Below are 24,978 nucleotides of genomic sequence, written 5' to 3'. Positions count from 1 at the left end.
TAAGCATTTATGAAGATATACCCAGGTACAACCGGTTGCTTTCAAATGCATAGAAGTACCCTTAATTCAGTATAGCTATTTCAAAGACTTTTAGAAATTTTGTCATTTTGATGCATTTATTGTGCTGCCAAAGTCAGTGCAGAAAGTTTTAAAGTTTTCTAACCCTATACTTTCTTGGAAAATGCCCCTGGCACATTTGTGAATACTCTTTCTTGCTGTGTTTTTGGCAGACGTAGTTAATCCTACAGCTCTTTTGTTGAATTGGTTCATTTGATATACGAAGGTAGCTCTTAGCAGTCTCATTGCAGAATTGACCACAGCAGATACTAACTCATTCTTAGCACAGCGACCAGTTTTGGTCAGAATAAGCAGAATATTACAAATTACTTCAGGTTTATTACAATTGATACACTAAAAGTGACACTCTTGGCCCTTCCTCTATTGAAAAGAATATCAAAGAGTTGTGTTAGCTTCCCATACAATTTCATGTCGAATTAGAATTATCAAGGGGTTTAAAGAAGCTTCAGCATCTTCCTTTTTGGATATTTATTGTCTTTTGGGTCTTGTAGATTATAATTTGGTCTTGAAAGCTTAGAAGGTTTAATTGAAATGGGCAGTGTCCATCTAGATGGTGTTTTGGGGAGCATTTGAGGGAAGAAATGAATTTTCTAGCTGATTTATATTCTTTACACATTTTGATAAAATCTGATCCAGATCATTTGCATGGCTAGACTCGAAATTCAGGCAGTAAATTCAGTTTAAAAGTCAAACAATAAATGAGGCACTGTGATCCAAGAGTGAATGAAATCTTTGATGTTCATATAGCCATGTTGACTGGACCTCTTAGACAGCAAGGCCTGTGTTCCAAAATATATTTCGTAGAATATAGAAAGCAATACATTTTTATAGAGCATTCACCTGCTTCCTTGTACCTCTTGGGATGCACCAACATATCATTAGAGCTGTGCCTGTGGTTCTACTCTTGACAAAAAGTAATCATAGAGGTATTTGAGATCTTTGCATAGAAGTCATGGAAGAACTGCAAGGGAAGGTCTCAGGACTACTTTTTGGTCTCTGATTTTTAAAAAATCAGTTGGTGACTAAGTTCTGGTCATTTACCTGCATTCTTATCAACAGAGGCCAAGCAGGTCTTCAAGTTTTCCTATGGCTTTTATAAGTTCCTATAACTTATGATAGCTAACATTATCGAGTTTCTTAGTTGCTAGCTCATTCTACGTTTGGTTTGATTTTAGGATCCGTTTCACAATTTTTAAATGTTATAATGTCATTATTTTAGAAATGGCCTCTGACATAGACTCACAGTAACAAATGAGACATTAGAACTAAGAGGACTTGGAAATTTGGCGGTGGATGCTCTCTATCATCCTGAAGTCAGAGAACCTTCTTTGGAGGGTTATTCATCTGGAAAAGGTTTCGTTAATAGTGCCCACAGCATTACGGATATTAACATGTGGATGGTGTACACAAAGTTAACTCTGCAGGCCTGTCAGTTTTTCCCCTCAGGTTATGCAGAGACCCTAATTGGCTGGTAGAATAGCTTCTCTCCTGAAATCTTCGTGAGAGGTTGGAATTTCAGCTTTATATTATTGCTATCCTCTGTTTTCTCCCAGTGACTTAGGAAGAAGGATGTTCACTCCAGGATTTCAGAGGGGTGCTTGATGCAGACAATCAGCGTTAAGAGGTTATAAACCCACAACAGCTGCATCCGCAGGGAAGGCGCTGTAGTCAGGAATTAGTGATTGCTTAAACTTTTGCGGCCCTTCCTAAACATTTTGAGCATTTTACATACCCTTTCCACTTTCACACCTTTTGTTCAAAGTAAATCCTTTAAGTTTAGTTTATTTTTAATTAAAGATTAGGAGTTTGGGGCAGCATTTGAACTTCAGTTATCTCTAGGAGGTAGAATTTTATGAAGTGATTTGTTCATTTATCCGGAGAGTCATTAGAGGAGAGGGGTTATCTTCATCAAGCGACTATTTCTTTCTGCTTCCACAGGTACTCGGATTTAGAGGGCCATAATCGACACCCAGTGTATGATCAGACACTGCCTTACCCCTTTGCTGTTACCATTTTTGAAGATACTATTTACTGGACAGATTGGAATACGAGGACAGTTGAAAAGGGAAACAAATATGATGGATCACATAGGGTGGTGCTGGTGAACACAACACACAGACCATTTGACATCCACGTGTACCATCCGTACAGGCAACCGAACAGTGAGTGGGGGATTGAGGAGTTCAGCACAAGACCCCTTTAGGCTGTGTGCATGTCATTCTTGTCCGTACAAGCATGACTACTATGATTTACAAAGGGTTTATTGTTACTTGTTAGTGTTTTCTTCAAAACATATACTGCAAGTTGAGAGTTTATTCTCTTACCCCCTGCGAAAGGCTACTTAGAACTCTTTCTTAAAAATTTCCCTATTTTTAAATATCCATCAGTGAGGTTTTTTTGTTTTTGTTTTTGATAAGATTTAACAGTTTTTGTGTTGTCACATTTACTTTATTCATTTTGGTGGGAAGACTAACGTGTTGTAAAGTAACCTAAAAATATGACATTTTGCCCCTAAACACATAAGACAGCACCTTTGAAAACTAAGGGCATTTCCTTATATAGCCATAATGCAACTATAGCACCTAAGAAATTGACAATCATTTCTTTTTTTTTTTTTTTGAGATAGATTCTTACTATGTCACCCTGGGTAGAGTGCCATGGCATCACAGCTCACAGCAACCTCAAACTCTGGGGGCTTAAGCGATTCTCTTGCCTCAGCCTCCCAAGTAGCTGGGACTACAGGCACCTGCCACAATGTCCAACTATTTTTTGTTGCAGTTGTCGTTGTTTAGCAGGCCCAGGCCAGGCTCGAATCCGCCAGCCTCAGTGTATGTGGCTGGCGCCCTACTCACTGAGCTATGGGTGCCAAGCCACAATCATTTCTTTTTTTTTTTTTATTTTTATTTTTTTTTATTGTTGGGGATTCATTGAGGGTACAATAAGCCAGTTACACTGATTACAATTGTTAGGTAAAGTCCCTCTTGCAATCATTTCTTAATACCAAGATCAATCTACTTGAAAAGAGAATGAGTCATTATATAACATCTACTAAATGTCTATTTGCATGTGGCATTATATTATGTATCAAATAGAGGTTATTCTCAACTTCTGGAAGATATTAATGTCCAGAGCAATGCATTTTGTGTCTTGTAAGTTAGAGAATCTATTTTTGTTTGTGAAATTACATTCCTCTTCATGCAAGCAAATCCATTTTACAATTTAGAGATACTCTAGCTAAGGTCTGGAGTATATCTAGCTTTTGTGTATCTGCTTTGTTGTGGTGTTTTGCTAAAACCTAAACTTAGAAGTAAGCAAAAATGAGAATTAGCAAAATAAAGACCTGAAATAGAAATTCACGTTAATCTTCACCTCCAAGTGGTGATCCAGAAAACGAGTAAAGATGCTACTTAGTTTAACTATCTATATTAATGTTGTTCAAACTTCCATTACCTATGTCCTTAGAAAGTGGGAATGAGTATAGCATCTGCTGGAAATTAAAACTTAGATTCTGGGCACATGAATGTAAGCTTACTATCTGCTCCCTCTCCCAGGACTTTGAGATACATGTCTTTTCTAGTCAAAAACACTAGTGGCTGTGTCTCACTTCTGGTTGCATATGAACAAGTTTTCTCAAAGCACAAGGTTGTTGTTCACATCAGTCTATTATGAACTTTTGTAGAAAGCATAAAACTAGGATACTTTTATTTTTCACTAAGAGGTGGTGAGTTTCATATCAAGCTGGGTTATCAGCTAATTTGTGAATGATACTCTCTTTAAGCAAGTAAACATACATATATTTTCTTTCTTTTTCACTAGTGGACGATCCATGTGGTACCGACAATGGTGGCTGTTCTCATCTATGCCTCATCAAAGAAGGGGGGAAAGGATTTACCTGCGAGTGTCCAGATGACTTCAACACTGTGTTTTGGCATGGCCAAACATACTGCTTTCCCGCGTGCTCCAGCACTCAGTTCCTGTGCGCTAATGAGGAAAAGTGAGGCTCTCTTTTCCTTTTCTTCAGGACCTTTTTATCCCTTGGGTAGATATTGAATTTCAAGGCTCCAAGGGATAGGAGTTTTCTAAGGAACTGAGATTTGGGTTAATTGATGGAGTTCATGGAGAACACATCCTGAATTTCACATCCAGAGATGGAAAGAATTTGTTAATCAAACTGTTATGCCTATCGATGTAGGTGATCATAGGGAAGAAGTGAACTATGTATTTCTTCCTTCTAATCAATTGTCCTGAGTGTCAGGGCCATGTATGTAAGTGTGTAATGAAAAGCAGTCCTTAGGGGTGATAGAATTTCACTGTCTTTTCCACATCTATACTGGTCTTGCTTCCTAGTTACCTGTGCCAGAACATCCAGGGTATCACACTCACGTCCAGTTTTGATCATCTGTCTTTGCTATGAAACAAGACCCAGATTATTTCTCTAGCAGTGTTTACAGGCTGTTGATGACTAGGGGAACTAATGGAGAGAGACATCCCAAGATCACAGCATCTAGGATGCAGGGTAGATTATTGTGGTGATGAAATGTCTGAGATTTAAGAATCCAGCATGCACCTATCATGACATAGGTACTAACAATTTTGTGCCCTCTCGTTTCCCAACCAGTACCAGATGTTTTTGATTATATCCTGGCGGACAGTCACTCAGCCAGTCATTGCTTCTAGAATCACAGTTCAAAACACCCATCCCATATAATTGGGTCTTAGCAAACCTGTTCTATCTCATCAAATTTTGTTTTCTTTGAAAATACACCACAGTAACCGAGATTGAATTGGTCCTCCTCTAGGCTCCTAAGAGAACTCGTGTCTTCACTTGGAATTCCATAAGTTCTTCTCACATTGCTGCCCCCCACCCCCACCTCCCACGCTTTACTAGAAAGTGCTGTATTTTCCCTGTTCAGGTGTATTCCTATCTGGTGGAAATGTGATGGACAGAGAGACTGCTCGGATGGCTCTGATGAATCGGCCCTTTGCCCGCAGCGCTTCTGCCGACTAGGACAGTTCCAGTGCAAGGATGGCAACTGCACCAGCCCCCAGACCCTGTGCAATGCCAACCCAGATTGCCCTGATGGCTCTGATGAAGTCTCTTCTCTTTGTGGTGTGTTGAATTGCTTTCTGCCTCCTTTACCCACCTGCGTCTTGATTGTGTACAGTCTTGATTCTGCAGGGGGGAGGTAGATTTCCTTAAACCAGAAACAAATTCAGAGTCCAAGGAGAAAATTCGCGGTCCTCTCTATATCTACTTTTTATAAAGCTTTTAAAAAATCCTAAGGTCTTTGGAAGGCAGATAGTTGAAGTAGATAGTAAGTTGCCTGTATGTGCTAGGCATTGAATCCTCTGTGAGAGCCAACACTGGGGATGAAATGTGTTTCCCCACTCTGTTTTACATGAAGACTCTGATTTATGTTTCCATTTTTAAAAGCAACTTACCCCTCCAAACTAAAAACAATACATTAATAACAGCAATCAACACAAAGTTTGAAAACATGTCCAATAGGGGAACAGGGCCAGGAGAAGGTATATTTATCAGACCAGGGGATTCAGTCCCCAGGCCTTAACTCTGCATGCAAGAATGCAAGAAAAAGATACTTAAGAATTTGGGAGACAGTAACAATCAAAGGAATAACTGCCCCCCATAGTAGTGCTGGTTGATAATAAGCACAGAAATTATTAAAAAGAAATTTCAATTGAGTTCTCCAGGATTCATCAGCATAAATTAAGAGTTTCTGTCCTTGGTGCCTTCTGAGATGATAACCAAATGTCCCTGCTTGCAGAGAATCACAAGTGTGAGTCCAATGAATGGCAGTGTGCCAACAAACGTTGCATCCCAGAACACTGGCAGTGTGACACATTGAACGACTGTGGGGATAACTCAGATGAAGACAGTTCCCACTGTGCCAGCAGGACGTGCAAGCCAGGCCAGTTTAAATGTGACAACGGCCGCTGTATCCCTCAGTCCTGGAAGTGTGATGTAGATAATGACTGCGGAGATTACTCAGATGAGCCCGTTCAGGAATGCTGTAAGTCCCTGTGGGAGGGACCCACACGACCAGGGCAGGGAGGCATGGAGAACCTCCAGGTGGACTGAGAGAGGACATGGGGTCCCCTGCTTCAGCCCCATGGGATGCTCCCTCTTGCTGTCTCTGCAAACTCTGGCACTGCAAGGCAAAGTATAGCTGTGTGGCCTGTAGGCTGAACAGGATCCAGTTTTTGAAGTGGTGATTACCTCTGTCTGCTACACTAAATGTCGAACTGTCCATAATACGACACAAAGAGCTTACCTTTTGTATATATAGTGCTTTCACAGAGAAACATGAAGTAGGGGAAGTGGGTACTAACAAATTCCCATTTTACAGATGAGGGTCCCATTAAGTAGATGGTCACATGACTCTTTCGTGGCAAAACTAACACTTCAGCCCAGGTATTTTACTTCAAATTAAGTCCTTTCTCCCTCCGCAGTGTTAGACGGCAAATCACATGAGCGGCGCTGAAATAGTGAGGAAACTTAGAATTCAGTTATCCTGCTCAAGATAAAAAGATCACATTTAAAACAGACATGTTGCCTGAGTCAATTAGCTGGCAACAGGGTACTTGTTACTCGTCAGCACCGTGTCCTGAGTATGATAATCGGAAGGTGCCTTCTGATGCCTTCAGTTCTGACTGTGCTGCTTTTTTTGCTCACTTTTCAGTGACCCCTGCCTATCGCTGCAACAACCTTACGGAATTCAGCTGTAAAACAAATTACCGCTGCATCCCCAAGTTCGCTGTGTGCAATGGTTTCAACGACTGCAGGGACAACAGTGATGAGCAGGGCTGCGGTAGGCGGCTGTAGGGGTGTGGGGGAGCGAGGAGGTGGGCTTCTTCTCCCGTCTCAGTTTTTTCTTTGTTTACCTCTATAAAATAAAATTTGTTTGTTAATTCTTCTAACAACATGTTACATTTTGATAGCATTTTTCAGGGTTATTGGGGTAATTTAATTAATATTGTCTTCAGTGACAGCTTACCCCAAAGGATGCTATCATTGAGGAAGACACTGTTAGAAACCTGTGTAATTTCTCCCAAAAGTAGAATATATATTCATACTCAACAAGTTTAAATTGTTTGTCTGATCTTATAGATTGATTGAAATTAATGTCAGGGGATTAGAAAAAAGACTTGGTATTTGTCTCCAAAACGGGTATTTCCAAAGAAGAATATTTGTTATGTGGGGATTTTAATATTCTGAATGTTTTTCCATATCATCTATTGGACAGCCCTAGCCACTCTGGCAACATAGAAAGAATTTAGGGACAAAAGGCTGAATATGGAATTTGTCAAGATTAGGCATGCACTCTAACTTAAAACCAAAGTGTCTGTGAGTGAGTGTCTGTTTGTGTGTGTTTGGGTTTAGTTGGAAGAGAGAGAAGAAAGATAATGGGTTTTTAATAATATTGAATCTAATCAATTGAAGACAACGTGATAGAAATGTTCTATTTGTTGTGGCATCATTTTAGCCTTTCTGTCCAGGCCTTTGTTGTGAATCACAAATCAGATGCCAATTCATTTTCTGAACAGTTTCTATAAGAGGGAATGGATCTAGTTTCAAGCGATAGGGTAGGTTGGGAGGATTGGCAATGAATCTTGCTGGCATTCTTCTCTCTGGGAACTTCAAAAATGTGGTGACATAATTCCCAGGCCGTCTCACAAAGAAGCCAGTCCCACTTAGTGCACTTCCTGACCACTGGTTTATGGCATCTTTACTGTGCTTTGCAGAGGAGCGGACATGCCATCCTTCGGGGGATTTCCGTTGTAAAAATCATGTCTGCATCCCTCTTCGCTGGAAATGTGATGGGGAGGACGACTGTCAAGATAACTCAGATGAGGAAGGCTGTGGTGAGTGTTCCCCATTCTGTGATCCTTATGTACCACCAGAGCTGTGGCGTTTGCTGCTTATCTACAGTTCAAGTGTCGCTGCTGTTCATCCTCGATGTGCAAGGAGAAGCTCTTTCTGCTGCTTGGTATATTTCTGCTTACTCTTCCACTGAAGACATAAATCATCTTTTTCTGAGATTCTTAAAATCTAGCTTTTGGAGGAGAAAATGTACAAAAATGTATCTTTGTCTATTAAACTTATTTAGACCCAGCGTTTAACAATAAAAGGACAAATACAATAAGCTAAATACAATAGAGATAGAAAATCAGGACCAAAGACTCAATGACCCTGCTTCTTTAGGTCTTTGCCCCAAATTCTCTTAACAGCAGAGAGACTGCTTGTGTTTGGATTGTTAACCTTCTGGAACTAGCTATTTTAGGAGGGCTGATGGTTAAATAACAGAAGAGGTTTGGGTTCTTCTCAAAAGGTACTGACTACAAGGCGTTGGATGGGGAGGTTGAGGAAAGGAAGCCAAAGGTCTGGGTCACACCAAACCAGATGGTTGGTCCTGAATAAATGGGTGTGCTTTGAAAACAACTTTAATGACAAGCCCTGCCATGAGCATTTATTATTGACTCATGATATATGTTAGTTTCCAATTGTCTAATATGAAATCTAACTTTAGCTACCTTTGGGAAGTAAGATATGATCACCACTTGCTAGGGGCAGTTGAGAGAATTAAGGTGCTGATTACACCTACAAATGTCAATCAGCTAAGAACTTCTTATGCAAAAAGTTAATCCAATTGGCATTTTATTTTTTATAAGAAAAAGTTCATGTTGAATCCTGTAAGAGGATATCTAGAGTTTCATGAAATGAAATGCCATCTTTACAGAATCAAAATTGAGGTGGAATGGCTCATTTTAGAGGACCAGTATCCTGTGTAAGCACAGCTCTGGGGCTTAGGACACAGGAGCGCATTGGCCACTGAGGGCTCTTTACCCAGTTCATAAGCTGCATCCAGGGTGTGATTCCTGGGGCACAACTGATGGCCCGGTGCTTTTCTTTTCCAGTGCCCCGAGAGTGCACAGAGAGCGAGTTTCGATGTACCAATCAACAATGCATTCCATCTCGGTGGCTCTGTGACCATAACGACGACTGTGGGGACAATTCAGATGAGCGGGACTGTGGTAACTGTCAGAGAATTCTGAGACGCTTACCATAAAATCTTGTACTATGACTGAGGGGGGACTTCAAATTAGTGTTTGTAAAATTTTTTATAGTAAAATTGTATTTATGTAGTTTTATAATTATAGCCTTAGCAACATAGTATCTTCTGCTCTGTATGTTCTGTGCTTTATTTTTAACTCATATTGGTCTAGATCAACCATAATAGGGGAAAATACAGAGGAATTTAAAAATATCTGATTTTAATTTAGATACTTCTTAGGAGCAGACTTTAAGTCTTCCTGATATTTCACAGAAAGTCACCTTAAGGATCTACAGTGATGGAAGTCCTAATTTTTATAGCTTTTTATAGATTAAGTAATTTTTATAGCTTTTTATAGATTAAGTGTTGGGCCTGAGGAAAATCTGGAAACATTAAAAATTGGGAAATTCTGGTTTCTTAGGAAAAGCATAAGAGCTTATTTAGTAGAGGGGAATAGGTACTTCCATTTGCCTGTATTGAGTGGGGCAAGTGTGAATTTCAGAGTTTGTTCATTTGCTGTCCTCAAGCTGTGAGGCAGCCAGGGATCACAGATGGGGATGATGGCGTCCTCACTGTACCCTGTGTATCTCATACCTACCTGAAAATGACAAACCCTTCGAGAATGACATTCTTTTCTCTCCAGAGTTGAGGACCTGCCATCCTGACTATTTTCAGTGTGCAACTGGACACTGTATACCCCAAGACTGGAAATGTGATGGAGCTGCTGACTGTCTTGACGCCTCTGATGAATCTACTTGTCGTAAGTCCCACAACACCTGTAGTGTCTTGAAGGTTTGGATATAATCATTTAAGTATTAGTCAGCTACCACTTCTTAAATCAAAGGACCAGAAGTATTTTCTGTTCAGCATCCACTGGTGAATATCGCTTCATCAGATCAATATATATAATCCATAATGGTCATCCAAGTGCATTTCATTAATAGTACTTTAAACAGAGAATGTTTTAAGCAGTCCATGCTAACATAGTATTTATATATCATCAGCTATTACACAAAGCATTAATTGGATAAAAAAATTTCAGGTTAAAAAAAAGAGTGAGCAATGTAAAAGGTGGAATAAAGAACTTGGGTTGAGTATTAGAACATACTGAATGTATAGCATTGAACAATTTCAGAATCACATATGGCATATAAAAATTATTATAAATGTAAAGGCAATATGATCACTCAAATTTTAGTCTTTATGAATCATTAAATAAATCTTAACTGTTGATGATAGCTATTATTGATGGTATGGTTGCCCCATCTTAAAACATGGTTGAGAGATTCTGTAAATGTGTGTGGTTAGAATCAGTCCTGACGCAGCTGAAGAGTTACACTTGCTTGTGGGGACAAAGTCCAGCACTGTCCATGGATGTTTCATGCCGTTGAAAAGATGGGCTTGGAGGACTGTTCTTAAGACATAGTCCATTGGATTCTCAGACAGGTTAAAGCCACAGTACATCCTGATGAATAAGGAAGAACAGGGCATAAAGGCAAGAGACAAGGTAGAAATGGGAGAGAAACTTTCCAAAATTTGTCAAATTGTACAATAATTTGAATATGTCTTTTCTCCCATGACAGCCACCCGCTATCCCAATGGTACATACTGCCAGGCTAATATGTTTGCATGTAAAAACCATGTTTGTATCCAGCCGAATTGGAAATGTGATGGTGATGACGACTGTGGTGATGGCTCTGATGAAGAACTTCATCTGTGCTGTAAGAGGGAGAGAAATGGAGTGAATGGGAGCGGAGTTGTCTGGAAAAGTCTTAGTGTTTCTTACATGCAGCCTGTGGTCCTGGAGGGGAGTTTGTGAGCACTGGACATGTGACCAGCTTTGTTGTGATTTCACTTGGCCTTGCTGCTTCAGTTTTTTCTCTGTAACCTGAGAACATTGGGCAGACCTCTGTGGTTTTGAAATATTTTATATCCTTAGAAAACAATGTATCCTAAAGAAATCTTGCTTGGAAACCCAGTAAGCATAAATAGGAACTGGTGTGTTGTGGCCAGAAAATGTTAAGACTTACTTCATCTTTAAAGTCATTTCTCTTTAGCATCATAATTCAAGGCCATCTAACTCCCTCTTTTTGAATGATGCATATTTATGTTTTTAAATCAGTGAATCTCAGTGTGGGTACATGTCAGAACCAATGGGGGAGGAATGTTTCAGAATAACACACCTAGCCTTACCCTAGGCTTAAATCTAAAGGAATGGAATCCCCAAGGATGGGGTCTGTGCATATATATCTTTAAAAAGATTCCTGCCTTTTTAGTTTAGTCCCCTGGTTAAGAACTACTGAATTTTAATACAAAGTGAAAGAAAACAATTTGTTTCTATCATTTTGCTATGTGCTTTGAGTCCCTCGAGAAAGTCTAAGGCAATAGTTCTCAATGTACTAGGAATACAGGTACCATTTGGGAGCATGTTAGAAATGCAGATTCAGGGCGCCGCCTGTGGCTCAGTGAGCAGGGCGCCGGCCCCATATGCCAAGGGTGGCGGGTTCAAACCCAGCCCCGGCCAAACTGCAACAAAAAAATAGCTGGGCGTTGTGGTGGGCGCCTGTAGTCCCAGCTACTCGGGAGGCTGAGGCAGGAGAATCGCCTAAGCCCAGGAGTTGGAGGTTGCTGTGAGCTGTGTGACGCCACGGCACTCTACCGAGGGCAATCAAGTGAAACTCTGTCTCTACAAAAAAAAAAAAAATGCAGATTCTTGGGCCATACCCTGGACCTACCCAATCTGAGTTTCTGACAGTGGAGCCTGAATGTATAAGCCTTCAACACAGGAGAAGGGACCTCTAGAACCATTGCTGCTGAAACTCTTAGCTCCCAGCCTGACTTGCTTTTGAAGTTCACCTTGCCTTTTTCATTCCTTTTCCTAGATTCATTGCTACTCATTTTTGTAATACACAAAGAAAACATTTATCTATTTTTTATTTTATTTCAGATTAATATGAGGGTACAGATGATTAGGTTATCATGTTTGCTCTTGTTAGGTAAGGCCCCTGTTGTAGCTGTGTCCCACCCCCAGGAGGTGTGCCATATACACCTACGTTGTGCTCATTAGGTGGGAGCACACCCATCCCCCTCTCTCCTTCCTCCTCACATCCCCCCAGCTTGAAATGAATTGAGTTTTTTTCCTTGTGGGTATATATTACTTTGTCAACTGGCTTCATAATTAGTACTGAGTACATTGAATAGTTGCTTTTACATTCTTGTGATACTTTACTGAGAAGAATGTGTTTCAACTCCATCCAGGCAAACACAAAATATGCAAAGTCTCCATCTCTTTTAAGGCTGAATAGTATTCCATGGTATACAGATACCATGGTTTATTAATCATTCGTAGGTCGATGAGCACTTGGGTTGTTTCCACATCTTGGTGAGTATAAATTGAGCTGTGATAAACGATCTAATCTGATCCAACAGTGGCCTCTTGGTTGTTAGGATAAGAGCCCACATACTGTTCTACCAGCCTTCCAGCCTCCTGGCCACCATCACCCTCCTCACTGTGTGCACCAGCCACCGAAACCTGCCATTATCCTTTCTGACTCGGAATTTATGGGAAGCCTCTTTCAATCATTCCTCCTCAAATCTGTGTCAGATCCCCTAGTACATGCCTTGCAGTTATAAATGGTTAATTTGTAAAGTCCATATCTCCGCTAGAATAAAAGGTCCAGGAAGACAAGGAACTTTCTTGTTGTTTCCCATGGTATCTAGTGCCTGGCCCAGCGCAGTGGTGTGTATGAGACACTCAAGATGTGTCTGTTGATTGATTAGTCAGATGAGTAAATGAAGGAATGAATGAAGCAAGCTTGGTGCTAGCATGGGAGTATTTTAGATAGCGACGCTAATATTCCACTCCTAACTGGTACTTTCATTCTTCTGTCTTTCCTTTTAGCGGATGTTCCCTGTGAATCACCAGACCGTTTCCGGTGTGACAACAATCGCTGCATTTATATCCAGAAGTTGTGCAATGGTGTGGATAACTGTGGAGATGGAAGTGATGAGAGAGAGGAGCACTGTAAGCAAAAGCCAAAAGGGAGAAGGAAAAATGAAGGGCCCTCAATTGTGTGCAGTTTTCAGAATGTGCAGCTGGGATTTCAGTTTGTTCTATGGAGGTTTGAGTTGGACCTGCATGACTTAATTATTTCCAAGATCCTGCAAACATATGCACTACTCAGATACAACACCACCCACTTCTTTCTGTCTCATTGGAGTAGAGATGTTGGCAAATCCTGTACTTTTTCCGTCTTTGTTTAAACATTGAACAACGTTTTTTCCTCTTCTTTTTTCACAAGAAAATGAGAACAAACACTAAATACATGGTTGAGTCATGCTTGACAAATTAAGGGTTTGTTTTCAAAGATGAGGTTTGGTCGTTCTTCAGCCTGCAGTTGCTAACTGTTAATCTAGTCATGGGAATGAATATTCCTTCTCAATGCCCAGCCGCAAAGAGCATGTTAAGTAATGGTGTTAACAGAGCTTATCTAATATCCTTCTTGAAAATGAAAGTTTATATCCTACAGGAGAAAAATGATAAATTAGGTTAAGATAGAAATTTCAAACTGGCTGCATTTAATGTTTTAGATATTAAAATATCTGTCCTTTTCCTGAATGTTGGAAATATTTTAAAGTCTCTCCCTTGAAAGGGAGAGGTGATCAATTTTCTGGGCAATTTGATTTGCCTAGAAAAAGTCAGTGAGGTAAATTATTTCCCTCACCATCAATTACTCCCCCCCCCCACTTTATCTGGGAAAATTTAGATAAAAGCCTAATTTTTCCATTTTCTATCCCTTGTATTGATGTGGCCCTAGAATGTTGTGCCTCAGGTTAACATCCAGCTCCCCATCCCAGAAAGATGGTGTCCAGGAGGACTTTTGTCCAGTTATTGTTATTATTATTGGTAAAGATGACTCTATGGTTGTAGCATTGTTAATATGCTTATTTGAAGTATAGCACAAAGGGATGAAAACCCAGAAACAAAATATATATGTATATATTAAAATATGTATGTATATTTTATATACATATGTTTATGTATAGAATATATAAATACACACACACTTTTTTTTTTTATTTCTGGAACACAGTCTAATGCTGTTGCCCCAGGCTAGAGTGCTATGGTGTTATAGCTCACAGCAACCTTAAACTCCTGGGCTCAAGTGATCCTCTTGCCTAAACCTCCCGAGTAGCTGGGACTACAGGCAGGCACTATTACACCCAGCTAATGTTTCTATTTTTAGTAGAGTTGGGGTCTCACTCTTGCTCAGGCTACCTCAGAACTCCTGAGTTCATGCAATCCACCTTCCTTGGCCTCCCAGAGTGCTAGGATTACAGGTGTGAGCCACTGCCCTGGGCTAGAAATAAAATATTTTTTAAAAATTGGAACAGATTTCGGGCGGCGCCTATGGCTCAGTCAGTAAGGCGCCGGCCCCATATACCGAGGGTGGTGGGTTCAAACCCGGCCCTGGCTAAACTGCAACCAAAAAATAGCCGGGCGTTGTGGCGGGCGCCTGTAGTCCCAGCTACTCGGGAGGCTGAGGCAAGAGAATAGCTTAAGCCCAGGAGTTGGAGGTTGCTGTGAGCTGTGTGAGGCCCCGGCACTCTACCGAGGGCCATAAAGTGAGATTCTGTCTCTACAAAAAAATAAAAAATAAAAAAAATAAAAAAATTGGAACAGATTTCCCCCCTTCCATGTTCCTCTTTCCTTTTCCCCTACTAATAATGCCATTTTTTTAATGGAGCGAGACATTTATAGCACGTGCTCAAATCCTAGATTGGAAAAAAGGAGAGTAAACTTTTATTCTTTCCAGGGAGCAGGATTTTAGTCAGAGGACCTGCTGCCAGTTATCACAATAAGCAAACTGCAAAATTTCAATGGCTTAAAACTGTAAAGGTATCTTTCTCACGCTTGTGAAGTTTGATGGAGGTCAAGTAGCCCTCCTGCATCCTAAGATCATATTATGAGGAACATATAGTCTTCAGATTGCCAAGTAAGGAGGAGAGAGAAATGGTGGAGGCACCAATGTTCTTATTTCCTGGACCAGGAAGTGACAGACATGGCTTCTGCTCATAGTCACATGGCGTCGATCTAACTGCAGGCGAGACTGGGAAGTACAGGGAAGTGCCTGGATATTTAGTGAGCACCAATTCTTTCTACCACAATATGCCCTTGCCACTAAATATCCCTTTAGGCATCTCGTACATCAGAACACCCTTAACCGCTCCCTAAGGGATGAGCTCAAAGTCCCATGTAATAACTGACATCCAGGAACTCTGGGTGATGGGCAGTGGTCACTCCATAGTTCCAGATATGGTCCCTCTTGGTTTGGACTAGTTTTATTTTTCCACCTCCCACCAATAGATAGTGGTAGAACAGGGACAACACAATAGAAGTCAACACTCCCAGTGGAAAGAAACATCACAGTCACTAGTCTATACAATTCTGAAGTGCCGCTGGTCTAGGATGACACGTGTTGGTGTAACACAGTCTGATTTATGTCTGTTGTCTGGTGGAATAATGAATATCAACACCTTCACTTTCAAAAGCATACTGGATTGGTGATAAATTATATGATCACCCTGTACAGACATTGTGAAGGCCCTTACTGTGGAGAGGGGAGGAGATTTACTGTCTGGGAGGAGCACCTGTGTCCAAATAGCCCTCATTGTCTGTTACTCTACTGTTTGGAGAGCCAGGGAATATGATGCCCTCATTAGGGACTGCACAGCTTTCTTAGCCTATTTCCTGCTTGTAGAAGAAGACTGGGGGCCTACAGTTTTATAAAAGTCTCAAACAGTGACAGTATTTTGGTTTATTTGGTGATATATATTGTTGAGAAAAGTAGCAGGCTTTTGATCTATTTGCTTCCAGTTAATTCTAAAATTTAATAACCTGATTCACTGTTCTTTTTGAGACATAGTTCTTGAATTTGCTTTATGTCTCTGCTTGTTTTCCCTCATGCACCTCTGTCTCAAATGATTGTCACATTCTGGCCATCTAGAAAAACAGATGGACAGTCATTTGATCTAACTAAGAAGTTTTATTGGGCTTTTTAAACTTTGGACTCTTACTGTTTGGGATCTAGATATAGTTGACCCCTTTCCCATACTGCAAATTTCTGGACTATATTTTCTTTCATTTCTGATTATAAATAAACCAGTTCTTCCCTTAGCTTCTTTCTTGTACTACCTTGCCAAACTCAGGATTGGCAACCAATGCACATTATTAACATTTCTAACTTCCCTCCCCTAGATTGACATTTAATAAGCACAGGGTCTACCTTCCAATTTCTCTGTGATGACAGCTTTACCAAATGCTTTGGCATTGTGTAATACATATCACCATCTTCTGTCCTGCCTCAAATATCCATTTCCTCTTTCCTTGCCCCCTTACTGTTAAGCCAGTGTCAAATATTTTAGGTTTTTGTTATGGAAGTACCCTACTTCTCTCATCACTCTATATTAGTCAAAGTAATTAATACTAGGTCCCGCAATCAATAAATCCTAAAGTCTCAGTGGTGTAACCTAACAAAAACTCATACCTCACTTACATAAAGGCACACAGGTTGCACACCCTTCCTCCCTCTTGTAGCTCTGCCACCTAGAGTACATGACTTCCAAGGTTGCTGCAGCAGAGTCAGAGACATGGAGGAGGAACGTGGGCTGTCACTGCTTCAGCCCAGTAGTGCTACATGTCACTTCCAACTCACAGCCCATTGGCTAGAACTAGTCACATGGTCCTAACCCAGCTGTAAGGGAGCCTGGGAAATGTAGGGAAGCACTCGTTTATTTGGTAAGCAGCAACCGTCTTTGACACAAAAGAAAGCATCTTGTTTCATAGAGAAAACAGTTTTGACCTTAACTTGTTCTTAAATTACAGGTAGAAAACCAACCCCTAAACCTTGTACAGAAAATGAATTTAAGTGTGACAACGGACTTTGCATTTCACACGATAATGTATGTGATAATATCAATGATTGTGGAAACTATTTTGATGAAACAGGTTGCAGTAAGTAACACTTATTTTTATACTTCATTGTAGTAACTTGGGTTTACTTCCTTAAAGCATTCAATAATATAAAATAGATGATAACCAGATATTTCTTTTTAATTTACTTTGTGCTCTGAATTTCAGTCAATCTTTCTACCTGTGATCTAGCACTTATTCTATGCCAGACATTGGGCTAATTTATTTAACCTCTACGTAATAGAGATTAAATAAACTGACCAAGTCTTACTGTCATTCAGTGGAGGAGTCAGCGTTTGAAGTCTGGTCTGCCTAACTGCAGAGCATATCCCATACCCACCCCTGGGTGCTTTTTACCAGGTGCTTTTTAGCTTTACCAGGTGCTTTTTAGCACCGTAAAACTACATATTTTATTAATCTGTACATTTTTTAAAATCTTAAGCCAAATGCAGTATTCTTGGCACTTGAAAAATGTTCTGAGGGTAGTTGATCAAGATGGGAATGTTTTAGTGACCTTGGAGGGAACATTTATTTTTATTTTTTAAAGCAGAAGGAGAACTTTTGTGTAGGAAAAGGATGATGAACATACCTAAGGAGTGGTTCTAGCTCAATATTTTGATGGAAATGTTGGAATGACATGTTAATAACTCAGGCCTTTGTAGTCTTATTTATGGCTTATGAAATACTTTCACATATGGGGTTTGACAATTAAGTTCATGAACTCATTCTAGAAAAAGTGCTCTCTACCTCATTGCTGAAAACACTCTGGTCAACTTCCAAGTACTCCCCTTGGGTATGCACCTATGCCAATGCCTAGTCTACCCTTCAAAACAATTTTGGAATACTTTTTCTGGAATGATCATCAGACCTGTTGTTGTATGGCACAAAAAAACAGGCAACAACAATCACGAATGTCACTCAGCAAGACACCACCACGTGTCAACACAAACACAGCAATGAGATGTTGATATGCCAAGGTTATGAAAGCTTACTGAGTTGTTTGTACAGTGCTGCCAACTTAAGCACACAGTGCCAAGTTTGTGAACTTCATCGTTAGACCTTGTACAACGACAAGGAAATTAACATTTCTGTAATCTTACATAGTTACCTTTTTATTTTTTTATAGGAGAGTACCTAAAATCTATTTTTTTAGCAAATTTTTAGGAACAGAAAGATATTAACTTCTAGCGCTGTTCAGAAATAAAGAAGTAAATCATAGGTTGCCAATATTATTTGTGTGATTATAAAGATATATTGATTTTCTGTTTCTCTATCTGGTAGTTCTTATTCCTTCTTCATAAGGTGAAAAATAGAGTATTTCTTTTATAAACACAGTGTCTTATGTTTGGGTTTGGGAAAATCAGTTGTGATATGGATTAAAATGGTGGTTGTTTTCAAATGAAAAATGTTACAAGAAATTCCGCAAATTTGAGGAAGACTCCCACAATGTTATGTGGTTTCTACTTTTGTTAAGGATTTTTGCTTCAAAGAGTATAACTCACTCAAGGGAGCACTTGGTCCAGAAATTTTTGCTTTCTGGGACCCTTAATCTCATTGTAGATTTTAGAGCTGGGAAGAGATTACAAAGTCTTAATTATGCACAGAAGACCCAAAGAGGTTATGTAGCTGGCTCAAGGATGTTCAAGTTAATAAAAACAGGTCATATTTAGCAATGACAAGATGAAATCACTACTAACTTTACAGAAATTTAAAAGATATTTGGATAATACTATGAAAAATTCAGTTGCAGTAAATTACACAACTTACATTAAGTTGAGAATTCCTTAGAAAGACACAAACCACTGAAACTGACTCAAGAAGAAATAGAAAATCTGAATAGACTCATTTAGCAATGTGTAGTTGTTAGGAATTCAGAGTCTAGATCTTTATTATCAGGCTTTTGTGTATACCATTTTGAAGTCTACTCTAAGGGCAGCATTCCATTGAATGTGATTGTGCTTCTTTTGTGGTTATTTTTCTTTTTTAATTAATTTTTTTAGTCTGTTTAAACCACATAAACTGATATGGTCATGACACCTAAAGGAATCTGAGAAGTTCAACTCATTGCATACTATAGAAGACAGGTAGTTGTAAATTATTTTGATTTGAAAGAATTGAACCAGGAGATTCCACAGTCTCTTTGCCTAACATATTCAGAAGCCTATGATCAGGAGACATTTCATTTGAGAGGTAGATGAAGCTCGAATCCTTGATGAAGATAACCATTTCCCACCTCCCTCCCCTTGGTCACTCACTGTCTGTGTTCATCTTGGTTGGCTTCTCTATAGGACCCAGGTTTGAAGGCAGATGGAGACTGAGGATAAAAGAGGCAAACTGATAAGAATGATAAGAATGAAAGCCACATGGATGAGTTAGATATTGGCAGAGGCAAGATATTGGAACAATGTTTAATAGAGCTATTAAACATCTATCCTAGAACATCTGGATCCCAGATGTGCAGAGATAACAAGGATCATTCATATGGCCCTTACAAAAACAAATTATTGGTTGATTTTTTTTTTTTACTATGAAAGTTATAAAATATACAAAGTATGTTAACAATCTCATCACTGAGAGAAAGCTAATCTCTAAAATGTGGTACACTTTTTGCCATTATTTTTTTTTAGCATATGGATGTGCAAAAAATGTTTCTTAGTATTTAAAGAAAGTTTAAGAAATATTCTATACTAGATGGAGAGTTGTTCAATCTTTTTCTTTTATTTTAGATATTTCCCATGTCAAATATCATTTGAAATCATGAATTTTAATGATTGCCTAGCAACCCATCACATAGATAATCATAGCTCATTGCTTCTAAGATACGTATTTTCATATTTTAACATCTCTAAAACTATAGTGCATCTTACAATTGATAATATGTCTAACATATTCAGAAGCTTTGGACATTTTCTATTTTAGTGTTACTTAAAGTAATGGTATGTTACAGTGTCTTAGATTTGATAGGATATACTGTAATATAATTGATTCCCTATTATCAAATGCACATTCAAGTTTAAAATTTTCTTATTCTAAAAAAATGTTATAACCCTGAAACTTACATCATCATACATATTTTTTCCTTCCTGAGGGGAAATTTATTAACATGTAATAACTGGATAAAAGAGTATGAATATTTTTAAAGCACTTGATACACGCATTCATATCACAAAATTCATTTCCATGTATACCAATTTATGGCTGTGAGAGCAGTCATATGACTTCAGACCATGCATTTTACTGACAACATATAGTCTTGTTGTAAATTTGTAATTTCCTCCTACTTGTAACTTTGTTCTAACCTATCTCAGTGTCTTTATTTATACATGCACCTGCCTATCCATCTATAATAGGACTAAAGATAGCAGAGCAGCTGGCAATAGTTGTAGAGGTTCTGGCTTCATAGTTCTAGAACCTAATGGTTGTTCTTTTTATTTATTTATTTATTATTAAATCATAGCTGTGTACATTAATGCAATCATGGGGCACCATACACTAGTTTTATATACCATTTGACATATTTTCATCATACTGGTTAACATAGCCTTCCTGGCATTTTCTTAGTTATTGTGTTGAGACATTTACACTCTACATCCAGTAAGTTTCACATGTACCCTTGTAAGATGCACTGTAGGTGTGATCTCACCAATCACCCCTAATGGTTGTTCTTAAGGTGAACCTGCTACTGCTACATATAATGGGGAATTGCCTCAAGGACCTAATGTTAACATACATTTGTGTAAATGGCATTCAGGCCATTACTGAAAATCAGCATCCAGATGCACTCTCCCAGGGCTTGTGGAGAGGGTCATCTCATGATGTCTTTATAGTTGGTCATGGCTTCCTTTGGACACACCACTCGACTGTTCATTTGTGGCTGATCTGGTTTGTAATGCTGGGGTTGTGTTTTTCAGATTTAGGAAAAGAGAGAACATGTGCTGAAAAGATATGCGAACAAAACTGTACCCAATTAAATGCGGGGGGATTTATCTGCTCCTGTAGAAGTGGGTTCAAAGTTGGTATGGTCGACAGAAACTCCTGTGAAGGTAGAGTATATTTCCTCTAATTCCTATTGGGGGAATCTGATACTATTCAGGTTCCTTGCCCATTCTCTTTTATTAAATCAGTCACTATTTAATTTCCCTGATGGGGCTACACTCAGGTTCTAGGGCAAGAATGCCAGTTGCTTTTTTCCCCTTGCTATGTGATGTCTCACCAGCACCTGGCAAAGTGCTTGACAGATGGTGTGTGTTTGGTAATGTCTGTGGAATTGATACAAATGATGAAGACTTCAGTAATGACAGCTGCTTATTGTACCAGTGTATGAGATCAAAGTTTTAAACAACCAAACACAAGGTTTACTTTCTTCATCTTCAGCCAAACAACACATATTTATGACACACCCACTAATGCCAGATATAAATGAATTCTAAGGTATGACGTTGGAAAGAAGCTTATCAAGACGGAAAGCAATGAACATGATTTTAATTATCTTTTATTATTTGAATTTACTGTTTCTAATTCATGATATGTTCTACCCAAATAATTATAAGAGGTCATTTGGGAGCAGAAGCTTAAGAACCCAAATGAAAAACCAAATCAGTGACTCTTTTTGCTGGGACTAGTTTGCAAAAGGGAAGTGGTACCAAGCAACCGTAACACAACAGATGTTTTCTGTTGTAAAATGATTTTTGATCATCTGGGTATATACCTAGTAGAGGAATTGCAGGATCAAACGATAGGTCTAACTTTTAGTTTCTTGAGTATTCTCCAAACTTCTTTCCAAACAGGTCGTATTAGCTTGCATTCCCACCAGCAGTGTAGAAGTGTTCCCTTCTCTCCACATCCTCGCCAACATCTGTAGTTTTGGGATTTTGTGATGTGGGCTAATCTTACTGGAGTTAGATGATATCTCAAAGTGGTTTTGATTTGCATTTTTGATGAGCATTTTTTCATGTGTTTGTAGGCTATGTGCCTGTCTTCTTCAGAGAAGTTTCTGTTTAAGTCTCTTGCCCACATAGAAATGGGGTTTTTCGTTCCTTTCTTATTGATTAGTTTGAGTTCTCTGTAGATTCTATTATCAGACCTTTTTCAGAAGCATAACCTGCACAAATCTTCTCCCACTTTGAAGGTTGTCTGTTTGGTTTACTTACTGTGCTCTTAGCTGTGCAGAAGCTTTTTAGTTTGATCAGATCCCAATAATGTATTTTTGGTGTTGCTTCAATTGCCTTGAGGGTCCTCCTCATAAAATAGTCTTTCAGGCTGATTTCTTCAAGCATTTTCCGTGCACTCTTTTTTAGTATTTTTATAGTTTCATGTCTTAAGTTTAAATCTTTTATCCAGTTTTCTGAAAGGGCAAGTTTACTCTGCTATTCCACAGAGTGATAATTCTACAGTTTAAATCCTGTCTCCATTGCTTACCAACTTTGAGACTTTGGGCACAGTAATAGACCATATCTCTTATGAGATTTTTGGGATGATTACGTGAGGAAAAAACAGAGAGAGCATGTGGAAAAATTACATGAAACTTACTTAGTAAGTTTTCCACACGTAGTTGGTCTGGTTGATTGTTTTCACCTATACTCTCCTCAGTCCTCATCACCGTGAATATGGGGTTAAACAGAAGCACGATTTCTCTGGGGTATGGATGGGAACAGATGTTGCATATTTGGTTTTCTTTTGCCTACAGACATCAATGAATGTGAGGAATTTGGGATTTGTTCCCAGAACTGCAAAAATACCAAAGGAAGTTATGAGTGTGTCTGTGCTGATGGCTTCCGGTCTGTGGGTGAGGACTTTGGGAAAAGATGTGCAGCTGAAGGTATGATGGGCTCATGTTGGGTTTAGTCAACTTTCAGAGATATGCCCAGAAACAGGCTTTAGACTCTCAAAGAGTCTTATTTTTAACCCACCAGCCACTTCTCTTCCAATACCTACTCAATCTCTCCTCTTTCACTGCTGCTGTGTCTCCTAACAAATACATAGAAATTAAAACAAGAGTCAGATGCTACTTACTATTCAGGATTTAACTTCTCGTCCACCTTGGTGAAAGCTTCAAAAAGTGGACAAGATGTCACTTTCCAGAAGGTTCAAACAACAAAATCTTCTCTGTGGGCTAGTTATTAGCAGAGGAAATTTCCAGGGCCCTGTAGCTTCCACTGCACTGAGATCAAGATTTGAGCCCTGTAGTCCACGATGGCGCACAAGAAACAGTCACATTGAAACAGATCACATCAAGGACACTCTGAATATGCCCCTTTTTACTTTTTAGGGTCTGCTGATCACAGACAGAAAGGAGTCTGAGGCATTCTTAACGTCAATCATTAGTTTTACATTTTAGGTCAATGACAGTATCTGATAATCAGGCCTGATAAAAAGCAGCAATAAGCACTAAATAGAAATGACAAAAAAGAAGGACTATAAGTCATAAACATAATTAACTTAGTTAAGGGGTATAGGTCTTTATTTTGAATTTGAAGTTTGTACTAGAGCTTAAGAGAGTTGATAAGGAAATAGTATTTTTTAAAATAAAAGGTAAATGAACAAAATAGTTCTGCAAATTCTTCATACAAATTGGGCTTGTAAAGCATACATTTGACCAGCATACTTAATTATTTTACCAACACAAACATGGTTGACAGTGAATGAAACTGAGGTAAAGGAATTTGAACAGTTGGTGTGGTAATTAAGCAGCAAATTTAAAAATGTTTACATCGTTTAATTAAGGAATTGACTAAAATAAATTAGCATGGTCATATGAAACAATGTTAAAATAAAGGAAATATATAAAATGAACTTATAAAAGTTACTTAAATTCAATTTGATTGACATTATGCAAGTAAATTAAATTCAAAAAATTCTAGACAGTACATAAGCTGGGTGTCTTTGCCAATAACTAGAAGATAAATTGGGTCATGGAGCTGATTACTTTCTTAAAAGATTCATAAAATCTGCCAGTCAAGATTGAGGAATGACACATTCCTGGTCGACTGTTAATAAGGCTATAAATGTTGTATTTCTTCTGTAAGACTAAATGTCTACATTCTTGTCTGTTTTAATGTCAGTGAATAAAGAAAAAAATTCAGTAAAAATGAACAGTCTATGTTGGGGTCTCAGTCTTGCTTTGCTCTAAACCATCAGTGAGGCCAAAGAATAAAGAACTGACAACATCCCTAAGAGACACGTTAGCTTCCTTCTTGAAATGGAGACAACAGTGCTAAGTCATGGGCTTTGCAACCCAGTTGGGATAGTCAGCTTTATTGATTTAACAGACACAGATTCCTATTAACCCTCATGTTTTTTTGAAAAGGGGGTGGGTACTTTCTGTGCATTCTATATTCTTCTTTATATAGGAAACGTTCAGGTAGAATCCAAAACAGAATGCTTTTGTTTACAGGTGACTCTCCTTTGTTGCTGCTGCCTGACAATGTTCGAATTCGAAAATACAATCTCACGTCTGAGAGGTTCTCAGAATACCTTCAAGATGAGGAACATATCCAGGCTGTTGATTATGACTGGGATCCTGAGGGCATTGGCCTCAGTGAGTACAGACCTTGGCATCTTTCATTGACATTAAGAGACTTTACTGAATTCTAACGTGTTGAATTTTGAAGAATTTAATTTTTAATACATGAATTTTGTTGCATGAGTGGAAGAGGAACTTCCTTCTATCCAGAATGCTCCTGACCCCTTGGCATGCCCTTGAGTCCCAGCCAATCTTTCCTGACTTCTCTCTAACCCCTCTCTCATCTGTGGGGCTTATCCTTGCTGGACCACGTCACATCTCCTTGTCTCTGCTCATGTAGATCCTGTTCTTCACTTGGAAAATCTCTTCTTAAACCTCAAAGACCCAGTTCA

The 24,978-nt window shown here is 39.0% G+C and overlaps 1 protein-coding gene across 1 annotated transcript in view; it reads left to right on the top strand.

Annotated features, from left to right (window-relative positions):
• Positions 1-24,978, top strand: part of LRP2 (LDL receptor related protein 2) — a 234,320-nt gene that overhangs the window by 182,001 nt on the left and 27,341 nt on the right. Inside the window, exons 53-66 of the mRNA XM_053597902.1 lie at positions 2,017-2,240; positions 3,895-4,072; positions 4,992-5,188; positions 5,865-6,110; positions 6,780-6,908; positions 7,843-7,962; positions 9,016-9,132; positions 9,796-9,912; positions 10,736-10,873; positions 13,054-13,176; positions 17,038-17,166; positions 21,036-21,167; positions 22,811-22,942; positions 24,518-24,661. Coding sequence (XP_053453877.1) covers positions 2,017-2,240; positions 3,895-4,072; positions 4,992-5,188; positions 5,865-6,110; positions 6,780-6,908; positions 7,843-7,962; positions 9,016-9,132; positions 9,796-9,912; positions 10,736-10,873; positions 13,054-13,176; positions 17,038-17,166; positions 21,036-21,167; positions 22,811-22,942; positions 24,518-24,661 — 2,126 coding nt within the window. The remainder of the gene's footprint in view (positions 1-2,016; positions 2,241-3,894; positions 4,073-4,991; positions 5,189-5,864; positions 6,111-6,779; positions 6,909-7,842; positions 7,963-9,015; positions 9,133-9,795; positions 9,913-10,735; positions 10,874-13,053; positions 13,177-17,037; positions 17,167-21,035; positions 21,168-22,810; positions 22,943-24,517; positions 24,662-24,978) is intronic.

The sequence above is a fragment of the Nycticebus coucang genome, chromosome 7 (assembly GCF_027406575.1).
Source record: "Nycticebus coucang isolate mNycCou1 chromosome 7, mNycCou1.pri, whole genome shotgun sequence".
NCBI lineage: Eukaryota > Metazoa > Chordata > Mammalia > Primates > Lorisidae > Nycticebus > Nycticebus coucang.
Note: the sequence above shows the minus strand (reverse complement) of the source record. Positions and strands in the feature narration are given on the sequence as shown.